Source organism: Nanorana parkeri, unplaced genomic scaffold (genome assembly GCF_000935625.1).
Source record: "Nanorana parkeri isolate BGI_ZX_2015 unplaced genomic scaffold, ASM93562v1 scaffold804, whole genome shotgun sequence".
In the NCBI taxonomy this organism is placed as follows: domain Eukaryota; kingdom Metazoa; phylum Chordata; class Amphibia; order Anura; family Dicroglossidae; genus Nanorana; species Nanorana parkeri.
The window spans coordinates 48856-73600 of record NW_017307072.1 but is presented as its reverse complement, the minus strand read 5'-3'; the positions used below and the strand labels follow the sequence as shown (position 1 = coordinate 73600).

The 24745-nt window shown below is 41.6% G+C and overlaps 1 protein-coding gene across 1 annotated transcript in view; it reads left to right on the top strand.

Annotated features, from left to right (window-relative positions):
• Positions 1-24745, top strand: part of SGMS1 (sphingomyelin synthase 1) — a 29566-nt gene extending 4821 nt beyond the window's left edge. The window contains exons 2-5 of the mRNA XM_018565001.1: positions 4334-4451; positions 18811-18964; positions 20982-21148; positions 23106-24745. Of these exons, the coding sequence (XP_018420503.1) occupies positions 4334-4451; positions 18811-18964; positions 20982-21148; positions 23106-23288 (622 nt within the window). The 3' untranslated portion in view covers positions 23289-24745. The remainder of the gene's footprint in view (positions 1-4333; positions 4452-18810; positions 18965-20981; positions 21149-23105) is intronic.

The window sequence follows — 24745 nt, the reverse complement described above, 5'->3', positions numbered from 1 at the left end:
TGGCTTCCCCTCTGCTCTGAAAATGCAGGGGGTCACTCACTCGGCACAGAAGCCTGAGGCTGGGTTCACACCTAGGCGTTTTTAAGCGCTGATCGAAGAGCTGAACAACGCTCAGCAAGTGAAATCCCATACTATGGGCATGGTTCCCACCTGGGCGTATTTCAGCCCGTGGAAACGCGCTCAAAAACACCCTACGCCCAAACAAGTGCAGGAGCTTCTTTGGGGCGTATTTCAGCCCGTGGAAACGCGCTGAAAAACGCCCAAACAAGTACAGGTGCTTCTTTGGGGCGTATTTCAGCCCGTTTCCATTGTTATTCCCGAGTGTGGCTCGGGGTTAACAAAGCGGTAACCCCGAGCCACACTCGGGAATACAGCGTAGGTCTTACCTTGTCCGCGATCCCCGCTGTGTCCTCCGGCCGCTGCCGTCTTCCGGGTTCCGTCCCTTGGGAGCGTACAGGGAGTTAAATCATACCGCCAGGGAGTTATAAAAACGCGCGTTTCACTGAACGAAAAAACGCGCAGGAAAACGAGCAGAAAAAACGCGCCTATAGTACGCCCAGGTGTGAAGCCAGCCTTAGAGAGAATACCCAGTAGTGTTATCCATGTATACAAGGTGTTCCCTGATTGGACAAGGGGTGGATCTTGACATCACCGCCCTTTGTCCGATCGGAGGATGCCTTGTATTCAGTATATGCGTGTGCTATGGTGTTAGCGAGCCATTAGACTGGCATGGTAGAAAGAGCAGTAATACTTAACCATTGTATAGCATGTCGGAGGTGGAAGTAGAACTTGCATGTATAATCAGCAAATTTGGAATCTCCTGTGTGTATCTATAGTTACAAAATTTGTATAGTAGTTTTTTAGACACGCATGCACATTGATACAATTAGCTGATTTTCTTATCCGCTATCAAATCTTTTAATAGTTAGAATTGATGCCAAGTTGCTGTAAATTTGTCTTTAAATACAGATGACAAACACATTATTTGGCTCCTTGTTCACCCTTATGCACATATTATCTCTGGTACCATATATTGTACAGCTGGCAGAATATTGGTCTAGTTGCCAGAACCCCACAACTGAGTTGGTGGCTAATTTGTAGGTTTAATTGTATGAAAGATGTCACCAGCACACCAAAAATCCTTTTCAGGATCTCCGAGTTCATTTATTCAGAGCCATGTCAAGTAAACCATGCGATTTGTGCAGTTAGCGGCGCCATCCACAGTCATTACAAGCACTCTTCCCTGAAGATCGGGAAATCCGGTAAGGAGTGCGACAAGACATCTATACATTCTAATTGTAGTTTCAGTGACCATAGGTGAAATTGGGTCACATGATGACAGAATTATAATTGAAGACAGGGCTGCTAGCGATTCCTGCTACTGCATGATGAATTCCAGCAGTGATTGCCATGTGAGTTGTTAGTACTGTAGCACAAATTAAACACTTTACGTCACAATATATGGTAAAGTCACTTTACCAGTTGTATGCTTACCCCAACCTGCTGGTAAAAATAAACCAGCAATATTTTTTGGGGGGAGATTAACCTTAAACCAAGGTTCTGTCAGTAGAAACTTGATTTGGATCTCTGCCATGCATGAGGTAAAGCACCTTCATTATTTTCCCTGTAAAGCTGGTTTAGTGACTCACTATAATCTTTCATCACAAGCTTTGTCCCACGCACAGAATGTGAACCTTTCTGCATCCCATCTTCCAAGTTTCTATAACCAACGCAGCTGTGTGCAGCTTTTATTGTTTTGTACCTGCTAGTAGAGTCTTATAATGTGTGCTGAGAAAATTCAGGGAAAAAGAAATTCTTGACTGGTAAAGAAGTATCGCCACAACTTGTTGGGGGGTTTTATGTCATTTTCAGGCCTAAAATGTGGAATATAACATGGGTGCAAAAAATGAAAAAAGGGCCTCAGTCATGAAGGGGTTAAATTCCCCCATGGGACCAACTGCATGTAGCATTTGGTGCCTTTCTGATCGGTGACCCCTTATGCATTGAAATTACATTTTTATTTCTGTTTGTTCTTTGCGTTATCTCCACCCCAGTCTGTGTGATAGGCTGTTAGTGAACATACATGGCATTGACAGATCTAGCACACAGCCCTGCCAGCGCAGACTGTTCACTCACAATAATACAAAATCAGTCAGTGCCGTGAGACTGTGTGATTTATCTGCTGGTGCAGTGGATGTTTACTAGCAGCCAGGAGATCTATCACAGAGCCCTGCCCATTCTGATTGTTCATTTACAATAGTTAATGGCCAGTAAACACTGCAGGGCTGTGTGACCTATCTGCTGGCAAACATACACAACACTGGTGGCTGGAGCACACCGCAACTGCCTGATCAGTTTTAAGTGGCTTGTGTTCTAAATGGAGTTTACCCCTGCTGTGCTGAGTGACATTCATCTCCAGCGTACACCTCCTGCCGTACACCAGTCCTGTTTATTAGCCCTCATTGGGTATTTGTTTACTTGTGAGCAAAGTGACAGTCCATAATGGTGGGAGTAGTTGTCTGACTTTGCTACTAACCAACCACGGGAAGGATCGGCTTGGGACCAAGCGCTACATGAACTTGGTCCCCTGGGGGATTTCATAAAGATTTTAAAGATGTGGTGATACTTCTTCTTTAAGGCAGTTGTGTGGTATTAGAATGTGCATGAACCTACCTGTCTGCTGTAATAAGCAGGTCCAGGGGTGCTGACGTCACCAGTGTCTTTGAAGACTCCGTTGACATCTGCACCCCATTGTAGGGTTGCTGTGGATTTAGTGCATGTAACCTAAAACGGCAACATCTAAAGATCCACTTATTTGAGAGGACAGTTAAGTAGAAGTACATTTTAACAGAACTGCCCATACCCTGAAAATGTAAAAGCTTTAAAAAAATTTGCAGACATCAGTGTCACAAGGTCTGATTTAGGTTACTAAGGACTAGTGCATTTTCAGCACTTTAACCTTATTTTTATTTGCCCATACAGCCTGACTAAAACACTAATTTTCATGGGGTAGCTTCTGTAATGTTAACCACTTGAAGACCAGGTGTTTAGACCCCCTTCCTGGCCAGGCCATTTTTCAGTATTCAGCGCTGCGGTACTTTGACTGATGTTCTTTTTATTCTTTTTTATGGTGTAACTTTTAAATTTGGGGGGGGGGACTTAATTTTTTTTTCACTTTTTTTTTTTTTCACTAAACTTTATTGCTATCACATACAGCCGGCGGATCGCTTGTATGGTGACAGGCATCGCTGCCTGTTTTTAAAAAACGGCCATTTCCCGCTCGCGCGCGCCGGGGGTCGTGTCTGAGCGGACGTCTAAAGACGCCCGCTCAGATCTAGAGAGCTCAGGCCGGCCGTTTTTTTACTACGGCCGGCCCGGAGGTGGTTAACTCTGAGTTCCACACTCTACTGCCTGCTCTCCTCTACCCGCTGAAGGTGTGGGAAGGGACCAGGGGGAAGGTGCCCACGGGCTGCATGTTTGACACCACTGATATAAACATTCTATGGGAGACTACAGGCCACGGTATGTCCAACCTGTAGTTAATGTTGCAGCAGCTACCGAAAATGTCATATTTTGGATGATCGTTAAAAATATTTTTATCATTTAAATGAAGATTGTTAATTCTGTGCATTAATTTATTTGTGGTTTGTGTCCTGTTAATTGTTTTCACTTCAATTTGAGATGTTCTAACTTTGTACTTCAACACGCTGTTTAATGGATAACTAAATCCAAGTACAAAAATACAGTATTTCGTCACTTACTAGTCCTTAGATGTGGTGGTCATTTTGTTTTCTTTGTTCAGGCTAAAAACATTCTCACCAAGTACTCAAAATACCTGGGATTTTGCCAGAATTGTAGTGTCCTTGTCACTTCCAGTGAGCGTAACGAAAAACATATGACAATGGTATGTTTGTAAACTGCTAATCTCCCCATCCCCTGTGTAATGGAGAAGAACAAAGGCAGACATGTTTGAAGTCCAGCATGGATTATGACTATGGCTCCCTCCACAGATACAGTAGAGGAGTGAGTGTAGCCACCTGATCTCAGGAAGTTTGTGATTCTCTGAATTACCAGGGAAAAAAAAGGAAAACGCCAGAAAACTAATGCAGCCACATCATTTTATGGACTGGTTAGGTACAATATATGTTTTTGGTTTTGAGTTTAGATACACTTTAATCTTCTAATTGGGATAGATTGTAATAACCAGTAGCAACCAATTCATTACTGTTTTTTATATGAGAATTAGGGGAAGCTGTGTATTGGTTTTATTACATTATAACTGTTTATTTCATTTAAAATATATTCTAATCATTGTGATCTTTTCCTCCTACAGATCCATAGTTTGCCGAAGATTTTTTTGTATAGTTGGTACTCTGTACTTGTATCGATGTATAACTATGTATGTTACTACACTGCCAGTTCCTGGAATGCATTTCAACTGTTCTCCAAAGGTGAGTGTTTTCTCCTTCTATATCTCTACATTTTATTTGGTTACTTTGATAAGAAGCACAGAGGAGCACCTTGGCAGGCACTTGAGGGTTTTGTTGGTAACTGACCTTCTGTTGGGTGGAAGTGTGTCCAAATAGATGCCAGGCCTTCTACAAGTATGAAGTGTGATTGAGTTACCACAGTTAATGGATGGTTCATATAGGCAGGAGTAGTGATGGTCTTAAACTGATGGCACCTATACATTAAACAATGGGCCCATGATACACTGAACTCAACAGACTTTTCCCCCCCAAATTAATAAGGGGAAAAATAAGATTCTTCTTACAGAGTGCAAGGTAACCCTCCTCTCCACTTGTCCATTCACAGCAGGACAGAGTAACAGCTGGGGAAATGGGGAATATGCAATGGGTTTTGTTTTCTACGCGAGTCAGCAGCCTTGCAAATGATTTTTAATAAGCGTTCAATAACTTATCTAAAATTAGAACTTGATAGGTGTGCTGATTATTAGTATGTCTGATGTCCTCATTGGCTGCTGCTATAAGTGAAGTACATGCCATCAGCATTTTACTGCTCATGAAAGACCCAACGAGCAGTGCTGCTCATGTACGTGACAGATCTTCAACAATTATCCAAAAGCCGTAGGCAGTAGCGGCCACATTATTTTGGAATTCAGGAGACGATCCAGTGTAGGAGCCAGATGGCGTGTTTCAGGACCTGGGAGTTATTACTGACCTCCGTAATGGGCCATGGGTATCATTCTCTAAATGTCAAAATCATCTTTCAACAGGGGTTAATGTATATAGCACTGGCACGCATTCTGCTTCGTTTCCACAAACTCGTATGCGCAAACTTTAGAGCTGACCTCCGGAAATGAAATAAAAAAAACTGCCCTTGCAGTGGGAGCCCTGTGTACATTTTTTTGCATCGGAGTAGTGGTAAAGTGTAATGTTGTATTGCTCACTCGGGCTGGCTCCCTCCACCTGTATGACTGGTCCCCAAAGCCCCTTTTCTAAGGAGCTCCTGGCCAACGTTCACAAGCTAACGTCAAGTGCAATGCAGGACACATAGCCCAGCATTGGACGTGAGGGCACAACCTGGGGCATCAAGGAAGACTAGAGAAATATTAGGGATGCACCGATACTGGTATTGAGTACGAGTACCGATATTTTTTTTTTTCGGTACGCGCCGATACCGAATACAGAGTACCGAAAGTCCCATTCAGGAAGCCAGGCGGCGTGTAATGACTCACCCACCCGGCTTCCCGATTAGCAGGAAAGCCATCCCCATGCTTCTCATCACTAGGTGACGAGAAAGCATGGAGCCGGCTTTCCGGCCAATCAGGAAGCCAGGAGCTGTGTAATGACACGACACGCGGCTTCCTGATTGGCCGAGAAGCCAGCTCCGTGCTCCCTCATCTTGAGGTGACACGGGAGCATGAAGCCGGCTTCCTGACCAATCAAAATGCCGGGCGCCGCGTCATTGCACGGCACCTGGCTTCCTGATTGGCCAGCTTCCGACCAATCAGGAAGCCGGGCAGCACGTCATTACACGCTGCCAGTTTCCTGATTGGCCGGGAAGCTGGTTCCATGCTCGGTCGTCACTTGTGTACTCGCCCACATACTCAGCAATGGCACAGATACCAATACTAGTATCGGTATCGGTGCATCCCTAATAAAATACCTTTTCCCACTACCCCTCGGAAAATCAAGAATTGTACCATTGTTGTGTGGGGGCCTAACTGCAAAGGTAGTTTTGGTTCTGGGGTTTTTGTTTCCCCCGGAGTTCAGCTTTAAAGTATAACTAAAGTCAAACCTTTATTTATTTATTCTTAAAGATTTGGATAATAGTGTAATGAGGTGAAGAGATTCCCTCTACCTAATTGTCCTGATCACTAATGTCACAGGGAATAAAAATGAAGGTCAATCCCAAATTTTTAGTTGCCAGCAGAACAGGAATACAGGGGGAATCTTCCTACGGGGGGCATTTACACAAGACCATTGTGTAAGGGCATTTCCCTCAAATTGCAAATGTATCCTCTCACTTTTTGTTGAGTGTACAGGACAGGAGGAGAAGGGAAATATCTTGAATGAGACACAGATTGCAAAAAAAAAAGTATTCAAAATAGAAAAAAATCTTTGGCTTTAGATAGTGTTTAGTGTCTAATTTATTCCTGTAGTGCTTGTCACTCATTAATTCAGTGTATATTGATGCACGTCTTGGTGTTTTACGCATTGAATAGATAAGAGAGGTTCCAGTCTGCAGAGGAAAGTGAATGAGATGGAGAAACCTGCACACGTGTACATGGCATCACTAAGTAATATGAGTCACTTCCTTCTTTTTATGGTTTCCCCCACAAAGCTGGAGTTGGTGCAAGACACTTTTCCATGATTCACAACTAAGCAGTTACCTTGGTTTAACCGTGGTGAATATTGTTTGTAGCCCTGAGCCGCCCATTGCAGTTTAATCTCAGTGATAACATACGAGAGAACTGATGATAAAGTGCAGTAACCCCCCATAGCAACAACATTTATTTACTGACTGGCAAAAAGTGATCCGGTGGCATGGGTAACATTGAGTAGTGTGTTCTCAGCAGTCTGTGCATTCATCTTTGCTGTTATCAGAGATTTCTGGGGGGCTGTCGCAGCTAATTGGTCTCTTCCGCTGGCTGCCTTGCTGTCTCTGGCTTCAATATTCTAGAGAAGAATTGGAGCTAGATCCAACAAACTATAATTTTCATAAAGAGGCCAGTAATGGTATCCTCCAAATTCCTCTTGTTCCAATTTTCCTTTTAAAGGGACATTGTCATGAAAGAATAACAAAGGGTTCCATCGCTGATCTCTTCATTTGATAGTGCAAGTTCCCTGGCTGTCATAGCTGTGGCTGTAGTGCTGTTGCTGACCTGGAACAAGTATGAGATTAAAGAACTCCCGACTTAATTGCAATTAACCCTTGCAGTGGGGCTACTCATACTGCAATGGGTTAAGTGATGTTTTGGTCTAGAAGTGAAAATAAAGAAGTTTCCCTCACCTGACCGTTGGTCCTGAGGCAGTGACCGCTCACCTCTTTCCCGCTCCGCTTCAGCTGTGGTATGTCCCTCTGCATCCTCAGGGGGAGGGAGAGGCTGCCGAGAGCGCTTTAGCAGCCAGGCGGGAGCACTTAACCCTTACAAAGTGGGGGTAGCTCCACTGCAAGGGTTACATTTGATAAATCCTGGAGTTTTTCTTTTAAGGAATTCTGACACTCCTTTTCAGCACCATTTTTCCAGGTCTGTTACTCAAATCTTGTGAGATCACATACAGGCAGGCATCTATTGTTTTCAGAAGTAGACCAGCAATGGCAGCGCCTTTTAGTTCTCTTATGATGGGTTCACTTTAAATCGGCCTGTATTGTAGTGTTTACATATGCTGTGATACCTTGGTCCTCAACTGGTGGGTGTGTTCAGTGGTAGCCATTTGTTAGACCTATGAAGAGAGATGGGAGAGGAGCATTAGAGTACTGCAAAAATCAGCTTATCAAAGATTTTGTCATCCTATGCAGCCAGAAACATCATGTAATGTTTGTGGACACCCACAGTACAGTATTTTCCACCATGTCACCATCAAAGATATTTCCTAAAGCAAGAAATAATTGTTTGAAAACCTTTTAATATCACCCGACTTTAGCCTTTTTGTATATAATATACTGTGGTGATAACTTGTCATTAGGTGAAAATTTCCAGAATCTCTTGTGAATGAGCGTTTGTTTGTTTTCCTTTTATACCTCATGTATTTATTAGCGACGGGCAACAAAAGGGGAAATTAAAGTTGCAGTAATCGCCCAGCCTCGCCTATATGTGGGTGACGTTGGAGGAAGTGTGGCTCTTAAACCCATTGGCAGTACTTGAATGAGTCCTTCCCTGTTTATCTAACACACATTAATGAAATATAAGGTTTTAGAGCAGAGGTGTCAAATCCAAATTTACTAAGGGCCATGCCGAGGGTTCGAAATCAGGGGCCGGACATAAAAAAGAAGAAAAAAAAAAAGACTGGGACTGCTGACACTTGTAGTGCCCTCACACACAGTCGGTCTGGGATAGACGCCCAGAGGGACAGTATTCAATTGAAGTGCAGGGTCACAGCATTTTTGAAATAAAAGGATTAGTTTACAGTCAGCACATTATCCTCCAGGGAAATGTATTAGGGGAGTACAATTCAGCACACATGGTAAATAGTCCAAAGTGAGCCTTGTATGCTAAACAGGTCAGTAAATCTGGGCTAGTATGCTAATCATCACCTTTTCCATGACCATTAAAACATCCCTGTTGCTGGCTGTAGCCGATTAACTGTAAACAGTTCAGTTTCATCTGAATTAGAAGTAGAAGTGAATGAGCCTTTAAAATCACCACATGCATACAAATGCACTGAGAAAACCTGGGTCGTCTTTCCGAGACACTCCTACCAAACTTGAACCATCGGCCAGACACATGCTTTAGAGTAAAAAAATAATTAGGACCTCTGTGTCCATATTTATTTTTTATGCATTTGATGACTGCGCCGGTCTGAACCAGAATAAAAAATACTATCTGCTTTATTCTGCAATAAGGACTTTAAATCGCAGGATTCGCGTGTGCTTTACAAGAGTGAAAATCCCGGTTTTATGGAGGCACACCATGGTATGTACAAAGTGACATCATATTTTAGAGGAGCAGTATATACCGAGATTTTCATCCTTTTAAAGCGCAAGTTTTGCTGTTGTGTGATATGGTTCTCCCAGTTGTTGCGGTATGATTTCGACAATTGCTGGTTTTAGATCTGCTTTTTAATTTATTTGCCAATAATAAAAACTTTCCCTAATCTGTGAACATTTTTCATGGTGTCAGTTTAGGGACTGTATATTCTTTTCCCCTCCCATTATTTAATGTAGTTTAAAATGTTAGCAATATTAGTGTTCCTCTATTTTAAATCTGACTTTTATTTTCATTCTTGTACTGTTTGCATGTGACCACATAACCTACCCACAGTGCCTTTTAAGAAACGCCACAAACCTTTCTGTGTAAAAGTGCTGCTTCTGAGGTTCCCATGGTAAGTATAAGCAGAAGGGGCGATGTATTACAAAGTACAGGGTCATTTTAAATTTAAAACCCGTAATTAGTTTGTTTTTTCTTTTCTGTATCTTATTGAAGAGATTTCCCTTCACCTTCTGCCATGGGGAGACACAACAGGAAGTGAGTAATAAGTCTCTCCAAAGTGAAGGGAAATCCCATTTAAGACTGTTGGTTTTTAGCCGTTCCCCTCTATTCCTTTTCCACTGACAACTGTATAATTTTGGATTTCCTATCACTTCTTTCCCTGCAAAAGTAGGGACATACCAATTATAACCCGTCAGAGCTCCAGCGATCCACTACTGTGTATAGCATTAAAATAGGTTTCAATAAACCTAAATCAACCATTTGGTATTTCTTCATTCTTGCCATTCCTGCAGTGTAAGTCATTAGCTATATATAATTCTCCCCAACCCCAATCAGCAAATATTGAAATTGGCCAATCCCGGTAAAATGAGTTTCTTCTACAATTCTATCACTCACCTTTACATAATAAATGGGTGTACCTACTGCTGACTCATGCCTTTGTGACCCAGGACAGTCTAGGCCACGTGTTTATCTGGTTCACTCATTATTAGTCACATTAGTGTGTTCCACTTTTATTGTGGAAACTATTATATGTAACAAACTATCTTAGTTTAGCAGATTCCAATCCAGATCAGTGGTGCAGAGACGTGTGAACTATAGAAATTAACTTTTTAATCCTTCATGATTTTCTATAGCTTCTAGTTGGAAGGCTGTATACATCTTTAAAGGGATGATCCATTCAAATGTGATAAGTTACTGGTGGATTCTTGCAGGATTCAGTGGTAAGGCCATCTTCCATAGTGCTTGGTTCTTTTGGAATACACCTTTCTGTGTTCGCCGGCTCAGATCGAGAGAGCTCCTGGCCGGCCGTTTTTTTACTACGGCTGGCCCGGAGGTAGTTAAAGGAGAATTATGGGGTAAGTGAAAGACACTCATCCCCATAATTCAAGCCGACCTGTGACAAAGAAGCTGTCGCAGGTCGGCTCTATAGATCGAAAAGTCAGCGAACACCTACCGCTGATCACTGAGTTCCTGATCCTCTTCCTGCAGAGATCAGTGACTGTCAGTCACCTCTCCCCGCAGGGTTTCCCGTCTCCAGTGCTGGCTGGTGGAATGGATGGGGAAGGGGGTGGCCACAGCTGGCTCTGCTTGTAGAGAGGCACAGCCAGCTGTCAATCAGCCAGCGGGGTGGATCTCGACTATTGTCTGGATCTGTCCCGGCTGTGGAGCAGCTCTGCGTTCTCAGCATATAGCGGGCTAGTTTTCAAGTAACAGTATATGTCCTCCCGTGACCCTGAGAACGATGAGCAAAAAAGGTTGCTCCATAGTTCCCCCTTTATTGCTCCATAATAAAAAAAAAAATTGAAATGCGTCATCAGTTTCTGTCCCAGTGAAAAATATATAACGGGTGGTTCACCCCAGCAGAGACACGTGTGCTTTTAAAGAGTTACTTTATAATGTCCTTCACTCCCTTAGTAAGAAGGAAGCACATGGCATTTTGCAATGGTGTTCTCATTTTGATTTGTTACTGTTTTGGAGGTTTTTTTTTTCCTTTTCATATGTTTGTATTCAACAATAAATTGAATGGTTACTTTGAATTACACTTGACTGAAGAAAAGCATTGTGTGTAAATTTTGGATGTTTTTGTTTGACTTGCATCAGTAAAGCTGCACAGATGTGGGCTATACTATATACAGTATATATAGTATATAATATACAGCAGTATACTTGGTGTGACTTTTGCAGTGGCAACTAGGACTTGGAGGAAGGGATCTCCCATAGATTTTAGAGACTTTACTAAAATGTATATAAACTCTAACAATTAACTTCTCCTCTTTTTGTCCTCTTTGTTCTGCTAAATATACATTTTGAAAGCATTTTGTTATATCTCTTCGAGAAGTGCAATAAACACCTGCTGGTAGAAATCATGTAAACTGATAACTTCCTTTGCTAACTGTTATCCATTACATTGTTCTCAGCTATCCCTGGCCACTACAGAACCATGTCCCTTTGTTATAGACAATAGGAGATTGGTGGGGTCCTGATTTCCTGATAAAGAAGAGTGATTGAAGTGTTGTCATCTTAGGACTGAAAGTGTTACATCAATCACTGAGTGCAGAATCACCAAGTAAAAATAACACAAACAAAGCTTGATCAAAGAAAACTAATGCAGTCACCACATCTAAGGACTGGTAAACTGCAATATATGACATTTTTGTGTTTGGGTGGCAACGTTAAAGGAGAACTATGGGGTAAGTGTTTTTCCCTATAGTTCTCCTAAGGGTCACGGGAGGACATAAACTAGCGTCCTCCCGTGACCCAAAGCTCAGTTATACCGCTAGCTACAGCTCGCGGTATACTGAGACTGCGGCAACCGGGACGGATCCCGACAGTACTGTCAAGATCCACCCAGATCCACCCAGGGGTGTGGACATTTAAAAAAAAAAAAAACTACTTGTCCAAGGGCTAAAGCGGGGGCCAAATCTACTTGTCCCAATACAAAAAAATTGCTTTAATCAAAACTAGCGATGCACCAATAGCGTTTTTTTTGCTATCGAGTACGAGTACCGATATTTTGCTTTCAGTACTCGCCGATACAGAATACTAATACCGGTGCTTCCGCTGGCATGAAGCAGGCTTTCCGGGTAATCAGGAAGCTGGGCATCCTGATTGCCAGGGAAGCCGGCTCCATGTTGTTTGGCCTGCTTTATTGTGATTGGCCGGGAAAGCGGCTTCCCGGTCAATCTGGAAGTCGGGCGGCGAGTAATGACCTGATTGACCGGGAAGCTGGCTCAATGCTGATTGGCCAGGAAGCCGGCTTTCCAGCCAATCGGCATGGAGCCGGCCAATCAGAAAACCAGGAGGTGTTATTACTCGCCGCACGGCTTCCTGATTGCACGGGAAGCTTGCTCCATGTTCCCCTGCGGCACCAGCGGTCAGAGGAAATTTTGGGAGAGATGGAGCCAGATTTCATCAGGTAATTTTATTTTCCCATCTTACCTGGGAAAGTGATGCCTGGATGGGAAGGAGGTTTAACACCGCGGATGTCAACTGGTTAATGCACATTGTGTGTGTAAGAGAATTCTGGCTACCACAATGGAATGGCGGCGGCAATCTCAAAGCACATGCACAATGTCCTACGTGTGCGTTTATTTGCATGCAGATGGCGGGGGCAGCGGGGTTGGTTTTTAATTTTTTCATGTATTTTTTTACTTCATGACTTATTTTTTACATTTTTATATAGTTTATAATTTTTTACTTTTTTAAAAACTTTTTACTTTTTTTATTTCTTAACTTTTTTTCCCCACTTAATGTTATTCTTATCACATGTGATAGTTTGGAGGTGACAGGTTCACTTTATGGAACCTGCCCTCCAACACTGAACAGATGTTCTGTGTATTCCTGACAGGTGGCGTTGTGATTACAGCACCTCGGTCTCAGAGATCACACAGAGCAGACGAAGAACGGACTTTCTTCGTTTGCTCTACAGGCTCTATGGCTGAGCCGTTGTGCCGTTGTCTAGGGTCCCCCAGAAGAGCAGGGGACGCCGAAAACCAAGGCGGGGGGTGGGGGCAGACACGATCGCCGCTGCTCGATTGATACAAGTGATCTGATCAGATTGCTTGTACTAAACGAGCAGCGGCTTCCACTGTACATTTAGCTCTGCTTGCCCGGAGCAGGGCTAAATGTGCAAAAAAACTACCCGCCCGGCGTCCGAAACTGCATGTCTCGGGCGATAGGAGTTCCACACCCCTGAAAAATACTTGCTTGATAAACATTTGCGCAAATACCGTGCAACATACACAATTGCAACTAGCATCTTTTTATTCTACAGGGCCTCTGCTTTCAGAAAATTGATCATTGTTTGGGGGTCTGAAGCTGTTTTCTAGCCAAAAATTCAGATTTTATCATGTGTGCGTGCAAATGTTAGACATTGCTCTGGGCAGCAAGTGGTTAATAAATGTGTATGGGCAGTACAGTTTTATCTAAATGTAAAAGACCGTAGAATCCCATAATGTGTAGCCTAGTCTGTGGAAAATCATGACCTTTTTGAGGTCCCTTAGGATTTCGTGGGAGAAACACAACACATGTAGTAAAACAAGCTACTGCAAATGAAATGTAAACAATGCACATGAGGCGCAGCGATTTCATAATGGACTCCTTTTAATGTATCAACAACATTAATATGGAAAAAATGGAAAAGACTTGACTTGCCAGACCCTCCCTCTATCCCAGTCCTGCTGGCTTAGTCATGTCCTCATCCGATCTCCTGAGAACCGGCCTCGTGTATCAGGGTGTCTGAAGGAAAAGCTTTGCTTCTTGGACTGACCACCAATCAGATTTTTTTAGGGCTTGGGGAAATCGATTGCTTTCATTGAGAACAGTTCCTTCAGACTATTTGGTGATCCCCATTATGAGACTTTAGCCTGCTAGAATGTGGGAGCTGATGATATCCTGGCCAGTTGTTAATTAGATAATAATGACCACGTTAAATGGAGTGTCCGCATACAGAAAAGGGTGGCAACAAAAATATAAGCGGAGTTCTTATACTTTTCCGCCTTGTCAGTAGTTTAATTTTCATTGGTTTTTCGGGGTCTGTGAGACGGAATATACGCACTGATGGTGAGCAGAACAGAGGAGATTTATTGGAGATGGTGCACAAATTAAACAGTGACTCAGAGTTGAGGTCATTATTGCTTTGTTCTGTTACATAGTTTCCAAGGTTACACTGTATTGAAGATCCGGAAGATAGACCCCTCTCAGCCAAGATATGTTCTATGTAACATCATTGTGTCTGACTTTTCTCCACTGAGATGCTTTTAAATGATTGTAAATTAAGGAAGGTTCCTCCTACATGGGTGATTATACTAACCAAGCTGTAATTGTGTTTGGTTAATCACTGCAATAAAATAATGTACTTATATGTGGTGTTTTTTTATTCAGACAATCTCAATATAAATTAGTAAGCTAAAAATGAGATTGTAGTCCATCATGGGAGTGAGCTTGGAGTGGCAGCTACTCTACAACACACACAGGGACATGAGGAACAAAAGTAGCCACCCTCCAGAAGGAAGGACAGTGTCAGCATGAATTCAGAGATGATTTGAGGATCTACAGCTGAGTGATACACAACTAAGATAAATTTTTGATAGTATGTTAGTAGTTTTAAATGCCCTTTTCAGATTTAAATCCTGAGCTAAGTGTCGCTTAAAAAAAAAAAAAAAATCTGTGCTTTTGCCATTCAGCATAATGCATTAGGTTTGCTTTAACCTACTCCCATTCTCAGCAGCATATACCTTACTGTTCCTTCACTCCCCTACCATTTTGATCATAATCCCTAGTAAGAAACACTATATTGTTTCCAGGTTTAACCTATACCGTTCCACTACATCAGGGCTGTACAAATCTCAGGAGCCAGGTAACCAATGCTCCTTACAAATGACAGCTGGTGCCTCATTTTTTCATATTTTTTTTTAGCTGGCTCCTAAGAAAGAATCCTCTTGGCTCCTGGATTAGACAGACTGGCTCCTGAATTCCATATTATTTGTCTACCCCTGCACAACATAAGATTGAATAAAAATGTGCCATGCTCTTTTTATGAGTAACACCACGCAGTTTTTACTAACCTTAAATTCTCTTGACGTGTATAATTAGAGCAGCAGCATCTATTGATTAACATGAACGTTTGAACCAATTAATTCCATTATGATTAATGAGGTATAATTGCACTAGAGTAGAGTGTGAAATGTCTTGAATATCTCTTTTGTATTAAAGGAAACTTGCCATGAGAGAGCTATAGTGGGTTGTTATATTGACCCTCTTACTTCAAGAAACTTGAGAGCATGTTCACGCCTTAAACCATTATGATGTTGCCAGATGCTTTCAAGTGCCCTGTGTTTTGAAATGATTAGCTCATTCAGTTGTTTTTAATGGAAGCCACAGGGCAACGTATCCAAAGATGCAACACATCAGATTTGTTTGCACAACGCAACTCTCCTCCATTTGAAAACATTACTATTATGTTGCCTGTGTTGCAGAATACGGATTATCCCACCTCAACCTAAACACTGAACCATCACATTCTCAAACAATTCATCCCCACACAGCTACCTCCTCATGTATCACTTCTCCCTCCCTTTTAGATTGTAAGCAGTCACGGGCAGGACCCTCCTTACCATCTTGTCTCGAATTGTATTGTGATTGTAATGTCTGCCTTATATTGTAAAGGGCTGTGCAAACTGTTGGCGCTATGTAAATCCTGTATAATAATAATGTATCCAACATGAATGAGCCCTGAGTAACTGACATGGGAAATGTGTGCCGAGAAGGATTTCTTACTTTAAAGCAATGGCAGGCTGTTGATGTACGCTGGTCCAAGCATATATTTGCTGACATACAGATGTGCATCTCTGGATGTAGTCTTTTTGCATTCAGAGGCGCACAGCCAATCCCGTATGTGTGTGCATGCTTGGGGCAGTGTTTCCTAACATAGAGCCACAACCTGTCCTTGACGTGTACAGACGGCCAGTACACAACACCTGAGGCTCCCGGGAGCAGAGATATGGCCATTGTTTTTTCATTTCTTTTCTTTTAACCATACACAAGGGAATCTACGGTTTCTAAGAAAATTAACAGAAGTAAAAAATCTAACCATATGGAGAAATGTGTTTTTTGCTGATCACATTTTCAGAAATGTCTGGAGAAGTACCTTGAAAATTTTTACACTGGCATTGTGCATCCCAAGCTTCAAGGGCAAGCCTAGTGGGCTGCAGTGGGTGATAAAGTGGATTTAATGTTGCCTCTCGTCTGCCAGTCGTGCAGCACTGAGATAGCTACAGTAGGGGAGTGCCTTCTACTTTATGTATGAAAATGGAAATATGGCCCAGCTCTCAAGTCAAATTTTGAAGCTGTGTTTTTATTTTCACTCATCCATCATCTGCTATTTTCTTGTGTTCTTTGACAAATCTATTCTGTAAGCAATTTTCTTTACCTTTTTTGATGCCTTTTGAGTAGTTTCCTACGGTGTAATAAAGGAAGTAGCATTGCACTGAAATGACTTTTCTAATGCACAAACTAGAGAATTCGCAGGGATATTGCATTTTGTATTTTATCTGGAAGTGTGATTTGAAATCTTCATTAAGAACTTGATTGTGCAGGTATGAAAGCCCATAAAATATCTCGGTAAACCGGGAAACAAATAACACAGCTTGAAAAATGATTAACACTTTCGGGGGAATTTATCACAACTGGAGCAGACAAAATCTGGAGCAGCTGTGCATGGCAACCAATCAGCTTCTGCGCACGATCTGTGCACGGCAACCAAGCAGGATCTGTGCACGGATCCCCTGCTGATGAGAACGGTCACCATTGCAACATCGGTGTCCATCTAGTTCTCTTCAGTTTGTTCAGCTAAGATTTAAAAATGAAAGAGAGAAGCTGATTGGTTGCTATGTACAGCTGCTCCAGATTTTGTCTGCTCCAGTTTTGATAAATTCCCTTCTTTGAATTTTCAGCTGTGATACAAACTTGATTTTATTTTCAGAGTACAGGTTTCTGAAATTTGTCTTTGCACTCTGACATTTTCGACATTTAAATGAACATGTAAACCTTCATGTACAGACCAAGTCCACTAAAGCCACTGCATCCCGGATAGACTTGCCTATTTGAGAAGTTATGTCCCCTTAGGTTTTGTGGACAGTTTAATGATTTCATACTGCTTAAGTATGATGTTATCCTATATCAGGGTTTTTTTTTGTTTTTCCCAGAGTATTTCAAAAAGTAAGTATAACGGTTTCATAGCGGTCTGTTCATAAGTCAGTGGAGCTTACAAGTTTTTTCCCAGTGAGCTTTATAAAATGCATAGTGAAATCCTCCCTCATTAATACCAATCTGGCATGCACGTTCTTTCCTACACTAGGTATTCTAACTTAACAATGAACATTTTGGGACTGGCTTCAGAACTCCATATTGTATAAATATTACTCAGGTTTATTATAGCAACTAGAAAATTTCTGGTTCCATTACTGTCATTTAGCCCTTTTCACATGAACTGATCAGAAGGGGATCTGTGCACGGATCCCCTGCTGATCAGAACGGTCACCATTGTAACATCGGTGTCCGTCTAGTTTTTTTCCTCTGTTTTACGATGGAGGAAAAAGGTGAAATTACCAAACCCATTTTGGTCCATTGGGCAATCGGATGTAAACAGACATTGTGTCCATTTATATCAGGGGTAGCCCTCCAGCTGTGGTGAAACTACAAATCCCATGATGCATGTCTCTCCAGGAGTCATGTCTGTGGCTGTGAGAATCTTGCAATGCCTCATGGGATTTGTAGTTCCACCAAGGCTGGAGGGCCAGAGTTTGGCTACCCCTGGTTTATATCATTTTACCCCCAACCCGGCAGGATCAGGTTTAGTGAATCAGAACTGTGATCCATTTGTTTATCCGGACCTGGTCGGAGCCGGGTAACCGGATGTAAACAGACACCCATCTGTTTTAGATGCGACTGCCCATAGACTAACATCGGACTTCCGATCGTGTCCTCCTGAGTAACCGACAGGTAGACCTGATCGGAGAGCCCGTGTGGTGGGAAAAAAGGACTCTAAGTCATTTAATAGGAAGCACTGTGGTTACAACTTCAATGTTATTAAATTATCTCTAGCGATATTTATTTATTCTACTGCTTTGTGCTCCAGTACTACAAACTAGAATCTTAGAACAATTTGACTAGATTAAAGGTGCCCATACACCTTACCACCATAGCAAGACTTTTGTCTTGCGATGGTCGTATGCCTCTTGAAAGCCCGTACGATCTGCCCACCTTGGACGGGCAGATCGTACTTGCGATCATCGAAAGCCCGCCCCGCTGAGGGGCGGGCTTCCGATGACGGCAATGCAGAACGGGCAGTGTGCGCGTGCGCACACCGGCCCGTTCCGCAGCTATCGGGCGAGCAGGCTAGAAACCCGCCGAGAATCGTACGATTCTCGGCGGGTTTTCGAACATGTTGGCTCGACAAAAGACGTGCGACCGTACAGTAGAAACAGTCGCACGTCTTAGTTCACACTGCTCGATTCTCGTACGATCGAGGGATTTCGCCCGATTCTCGTACGAGAATCGAGCAGTGTATGGGCACCTTTAGACATTATTCAGTCATATCGTTGATTTTTTTACATTTGTGTTTGTTATATGCTGTATACTAAAAAAAACTATTTCCTGTTTTTTTTTTTGTTTTTTTTTTTTTGTTTTTACAGATTTTTGGTAACTGGGAAGCCCAGTTCAGGAGAATAATGAAGTTGATTGCAGGAGGAGGACTTTCTATTACAGGATCTCACACTATGTGTGGGGACTATCTGTACAGTGGCCACACAGTCATGTTAACACTGACATACATGTTTATTAAAGAGTGTAAGTATTCAAGTAGCAACATAGACATGTTTTTATCTGATCTCAGATATCAGTAGATTAATTTGCATAGCTCTTCCACGCCTTTCTAATCAGCTCTCTATTCAGCACAGAGCATTAGGTTTGCGGACTACTGAGCTATTGACACAGCAGAGGGTGTGCTAGACTTCTGCAGCGAGACCGCTGCTTCCACTCAAAGCGCAAGGGTCTTTCTCTGTGGGAGAAAGGCTTTTCCACTCCGTTTCTTATAAACTGGAAGACTGCAGAGTCCCAGAAATACCTGTTTAGCCTGCCAGTTTGTCAGGCTAAACTTGTTTGTTTTATCTCTTGCCTCGTAAGCACTATTGAATTTGGTTGCAAGTCCTGCAAAAGGTTCCTTTTTTTTGTTTGGTTTTTATCTTTAGGTGGAATATTATGGGTCTCTTACTACTTTTAGAACCAACTAGAGTGATGTGTCGAGTACCTGATGTAAACAAGTTGTTTAGGGATTTCCAGGCAGATCTGATCTGTGTTTTCTATTCACTAAAAGATCACACATCACTGGTCATCAAATTCCCAGTCTGGTAACCAGTAATTGTAGGCATTAATCTAGTCATGAAGAATTTTGGCTGACTGGTGCTGTAAATAAGCCTTCCTATGTGTTAACCAGATTCTCTAGAAGCATTTCACCCTGATCCATTGTGTCACTTAGTCTTTTATTCTGCAACCTCAAGTCCTTATGAAGGTGGACTGGTGAGATGACTACTGCTGTGGCTCTCACAAGGGCAAAAAAAAAAATCAACTGGACCTATTAAACGTAGTTGGTGCTCTCAGTTCTTGGCCGTCTTTTGCATCACTACAACACTTACCTCTGCTGAGTTTACCTGCTTTACAGATTAGCTGCACTCTCTACATGCCTGCAAATTATCTTTACACGAGTGTCCAGTGCTCCACAAACACTTGTCTCTGGAGAAAAAATAAACTGAAAAATTGTGAAATTGGTTCAGTGATCCACAACCAGTTTGAAGCTCTGTGTGCCATTTGTCGCCAAAATGTAGTGTTACTAGTTCTGCACCGCAGTTAGACCCTCAAGGATTTTTTTTTTTTTAGGAGATCATTAATAGACTTCTGCAGTATTATAAAGAAATCAGTGGCTCGATACAAAAATCCTAATGCTGTTGGAAATTGCACACATGAAACATGAAAATGGGTGAATCTGATGTTTTTGAAAAATTTGAGGGGGGGCTGGGGGATTGAAGCTTTGCTACTGCGCTTGAGCAATATGCCCGTGGTACAGTTGTTTGGCTGAAATCCCCCTTCCTTAGGTGGATTGAAACAGTTTTGATGTGAGAGAGCAGATAATCCTGCCATGTAATACCTTCTGCTAGCGGGCAAAGCAGTAGTAGATCATTTGTAAGGCATAAATAGCAGAAAAATAAACTGGAAGTAGAGAATGTTTGTTTTTCATCTCTATAAGGTGAAACTATGGCCTCACATTCATAAATATGTGCTGCAGCACCTCATTGTAAGTCCATCTGCATATACAGTTTTCTTAGTCCCCCTGCAAAGTACCATAAACACCTGTTGAGCCTGCCAGTTAAGTCCACCTAATGCAGCTTCCTGTAATAGGGTTGCAAGGATGCTGCATTGTTCCTGAATCCAGGGCAGAGTTGCCACTCTCATGTAAGCTGTCTTAAGTGTCGTTGATATATCAGCATAGTCACTGCTGATTCACAAGCCTGTATCTTGTCATTTAGCACATGGTCCTGCCCACTGCTTTCTGGATTGAATGAACTGCCTATGTTGCTGAAACCCTTCCACTGTGAGTTGCAGTGTCTGGGAGGGGGAGACACAGATGAAGGAAGATTTGGCTAAGCCAGAGAATGTGAAGGAGTTTATTGTTTACTTTGACGCTTGTGCATCAAATAGTAACTGAATCTGGTACATGTTTAGACTGTCATAAAGCAGACTTTTGTTGTATTTTAACTATTCGAAAAATTATTTGTAATTTTATGTATTTTTTTTCTTCCTTCCCTAACAGATTCATCTCGGCGCATCTGGTGGTATCACTGGATCTGCTGGTTTCTCAGCGTTGTTGGGGTCATCTGTATTCTGCTGGCACATGACCACTATACTGTGGATGTTGTTGTTGCTTATTACATCACTTCCAGGTCTTTCTGGTGGTATCACACGATGGCCAACCAACAGGTGAGCGCTCGTGTTTTAGAGCAAACAGTGTTATACATTTTGTGGAGATCTGCATTACCACCTGGGGCCACTAAAATTAAAACGTTGGGAAGTGTCTATACATCCTATTGGAACAGTCCAGCTGGGACTTTGCAGATGTCGATTGGTTGATATGGGTTCTGTATCCACTGTTTTTTTGACTAAGGGTACTGCTTGGATGTTTTGAAAAAGAAAAACATTTTTGGAATCCTAACTGTTAGTTATGTGACATCTTTTTTGTATTTCAGCTAAAGATTATTCAGTGCATATGATCACTATTTATTTTCCTGTGCCAAATGTTCACCAGATGATGATAATACAATTTACGTGATGTTGGTTTTTAATGCCCTTTTTAGTATTTGTAAAATCCCACAATGTAGTTCAATACCTTTTAATTACTCTATAAATCCTTAAATACTCCTAATTTTTTTGTATATTTTTTGTAACACATTTGTTAGGTCTTGTTCACACCAAGCGCGTTCCAGATGCAGAGCAAAGCAGTTACAGAACGGATCAAAACTGCATCCAATGTATTCCAATAGTATTTGGGGCTCTAGTTCCCAACGAAGCGTTCAGTTCCAGAGCATGTAAAAAAACTGCAGCAAGCCTTATTTTTCCTGCTCTGGAATGCTTGCAAACGCATCAAAGATGCATGCAAACGCCCTGGAATGCACTAAAGGCCCATTTTATTTTTATTATTTTTTTTTGTTTCTTTTACAAAAATGGCCCGGAACGTGGCAAAACACACTGCACTGCGTGTAACTGGAGGACACAAACTAGCGTCCTCCCATCACCCTAAGCTCAGTATACCGCGAGCTACAGCTCGCGGTATACTGAGACGCCGCATCTGAAGCGGATCCCGACAATTATGTCTGGATCCGCCCAGCTGTGTGAGTGACAGCTGGCTCTGCCTATCTAGAAGCAGAGCCAGCTGTACCCGCCCCCTCCAGCCACTCTCCTGTCACGGCAGAGAGCTGTGACAGGATCGAGAAGTGAGCGAACGCCGGTATGTGTTCGCTCACCTCCCGATCTACTGAGCCGACCTGTTACAGTCTCATTGTCGCAGGTCGGCTAGAACTATGAGGTGAGTGAAAAACACTCACCTCATAGTTCTCCTTTAATATTGGAACCGGCTACAATCTCAGAACAAGTTCTTAATGTAAACAAATTGGAATTTTGTTGTTTAGGGAATACAGGGCAGATCTGATTCGGGCTGATGGATCACCCATTCTTTATGATAAATCACCCATCACTGGTAATCAAATTCCAAATTAGGTAACTAGTAATTGTAGGCATGATTATCTAGTGAATAGACATTGGAGAACACAACCCAATAGTAAAAGCAATGTGACCTTTCGATCTTTAGTTGTATCAATTGGTGGCTGTGGAAGCTACTGTGGAAGTTGTTGGAGGGTAAAAGGTACCACAAACCCAGACTTGTTTGAGGTAGCGGAAGACCCTCAGTGTGTGTCTCCACCTAATCCAACAAAGCAAAATATACTAGCATAGGAAAGGTACACATGGGCTGAGCAGTATTCTTCACTGAGCTACACAAACCTTTCCATGGACAAAAAGGGTTAAACCGTTTTATTGTGTGTGGTTTTGTATATGTTTGCAAATGAATGCAAGAAAACCTCTGTTATTACTGTTATTATTGCAAACAGTGAGGCTGTTTAATTGCCTAATTTTGTTCAAAGTAGCTGGATCGAGTTCTGGGGGACTTGTATTCAGTGTACTGATCTACCAATGTGCACCGTCCCTTTGCTAGTTATAAATTGATCTGAACGGCTGCCATTTTGTGCTGTACTTTTTTCTGATTCTTCCTGGAGCCTGCTCTAACCTACCATGCGGGTAGCAATAGTTGTACTTTAATAAATATTTGAGAAAATAGCATGAAGTCCTATATTTAATTGTGCTTTTTGCTTGGAATATTTTACAGGTGCTGAAAGACGCTTCCCCATCAAATCTCCTTTCACGGGTGTGGTGGTACAGACCTTTCCAGTACTTTGAGAGGAATGTTCATGGTGTTGTACCCCGTACCTATCACTGGCCCTGGCCCATTACTTGGTCTTGGTTTCTTACTAGGCAAGTGAAGTACAGTAGACTGGTCAATGTGGCATAGCTACATGATGCAAGCAGTGGACTCAGAAGCTCACTGAAGTGCTTAGAACTCATGAGATGTTGCCATAAACGCAAACACCAACACCCCTCTGTATGTTGTTACCTTGACTTATTTCAGTTACCTGGTCAACACTGTGATAATTTTTTCTCCAAAGGACCCATGTTGGAAGTACATGAAATCCAGGAATTTAACTTATCATGCACTGTACAGTTTCCTGGACATGTGGGAAGTACATTACTCATAGCCATGCTTGTTTGTATATGAAGAAACCGAATAGAACACTGAGATTTTATAACCTACATTTGTCTTTTCCAGTAATGTCTGGGAATAAACCAATTATTTTCTTGGGAAAACAATTTCATACCACTTACCCTAAATACTGGGCTCTAAGCCATTTTCTAACCAGTGTCTCTATGAAGGCTTTGTTTTACCTGAACAAATGTATGCTGCAGTCCCACATAATGGGAAGTGTATCAACACTGGTTGAAGGTAGTTATTTTTGTTGTTTTTTTTTTTAATTATATTTTAATCGTTTTCTTATTTGAGCATCTCAAGTGGAACTAAATTTGATATGGTTTAAAAGGAAAACAAGGCTTTTTTTTTTTTTTTTTTTTTTTTGTTAAAGTATTTTTTCCAGTGCTGTGGGACTGCAGCTGTGTATTCTGCAGATCTGTTGCACCAGTGCTTTTCATTAAAAATGATACACAAAAAATGGTTTAGTAAATATGATTTTGTAACAGAATCTTTAGCAGCAGTGTCAAAAAAATAGAAATTACACTCTATTGTAAAGTGATTTTTCTAAGTATTTCCTACCTTTATTTTTCAAACTAATCTTGATAAAGATATCGTATAAAGATTTTTACATGTCGGAGAGAAGATCTAATACAGAGAGATTTGTAAATGTTTCTAGTGCCTTCCTTGTCTTGATTGTATGGTTAGTAGGCAGTCTTAAATCATTTTAATTTTAAATAAAGTATTCCATAAAACACTTGAAGATGAAAAAGTATATAGATATATAATATATGGAAATGTTATTACATAATTTTGGCATTCACATTTAGAGGACACTTTAGCTCAGATTTCTTTGTTTAACTTCACCGTAAACAAAAGTAGAATATTTAAAGCAAGTCATAAATTAAACATTTTTCATTTTTTTTTTTGTTTTAATTTGTTTTAAACATAAATAAGAAGTAGCCATTTCTTAGCAGTTACAAACATTCATTATCCCATGTTAAACCCCACTGCAGTTTATTACCATACCTCTGTTTATATTTGACACTCCTGTTAGTCAATTTCTCTGTTTTATTTGTGCTGAAAATGTTTTATGGTATTTTCACACTAACCATATTTAAGATGAAAAGTATTTGATCATATGATTGCCAATGTACAGGATATAGTAGTTTTTTTTAAGAATGAAGAAATATATCTATAACTGATATATATTCGCATATATATAT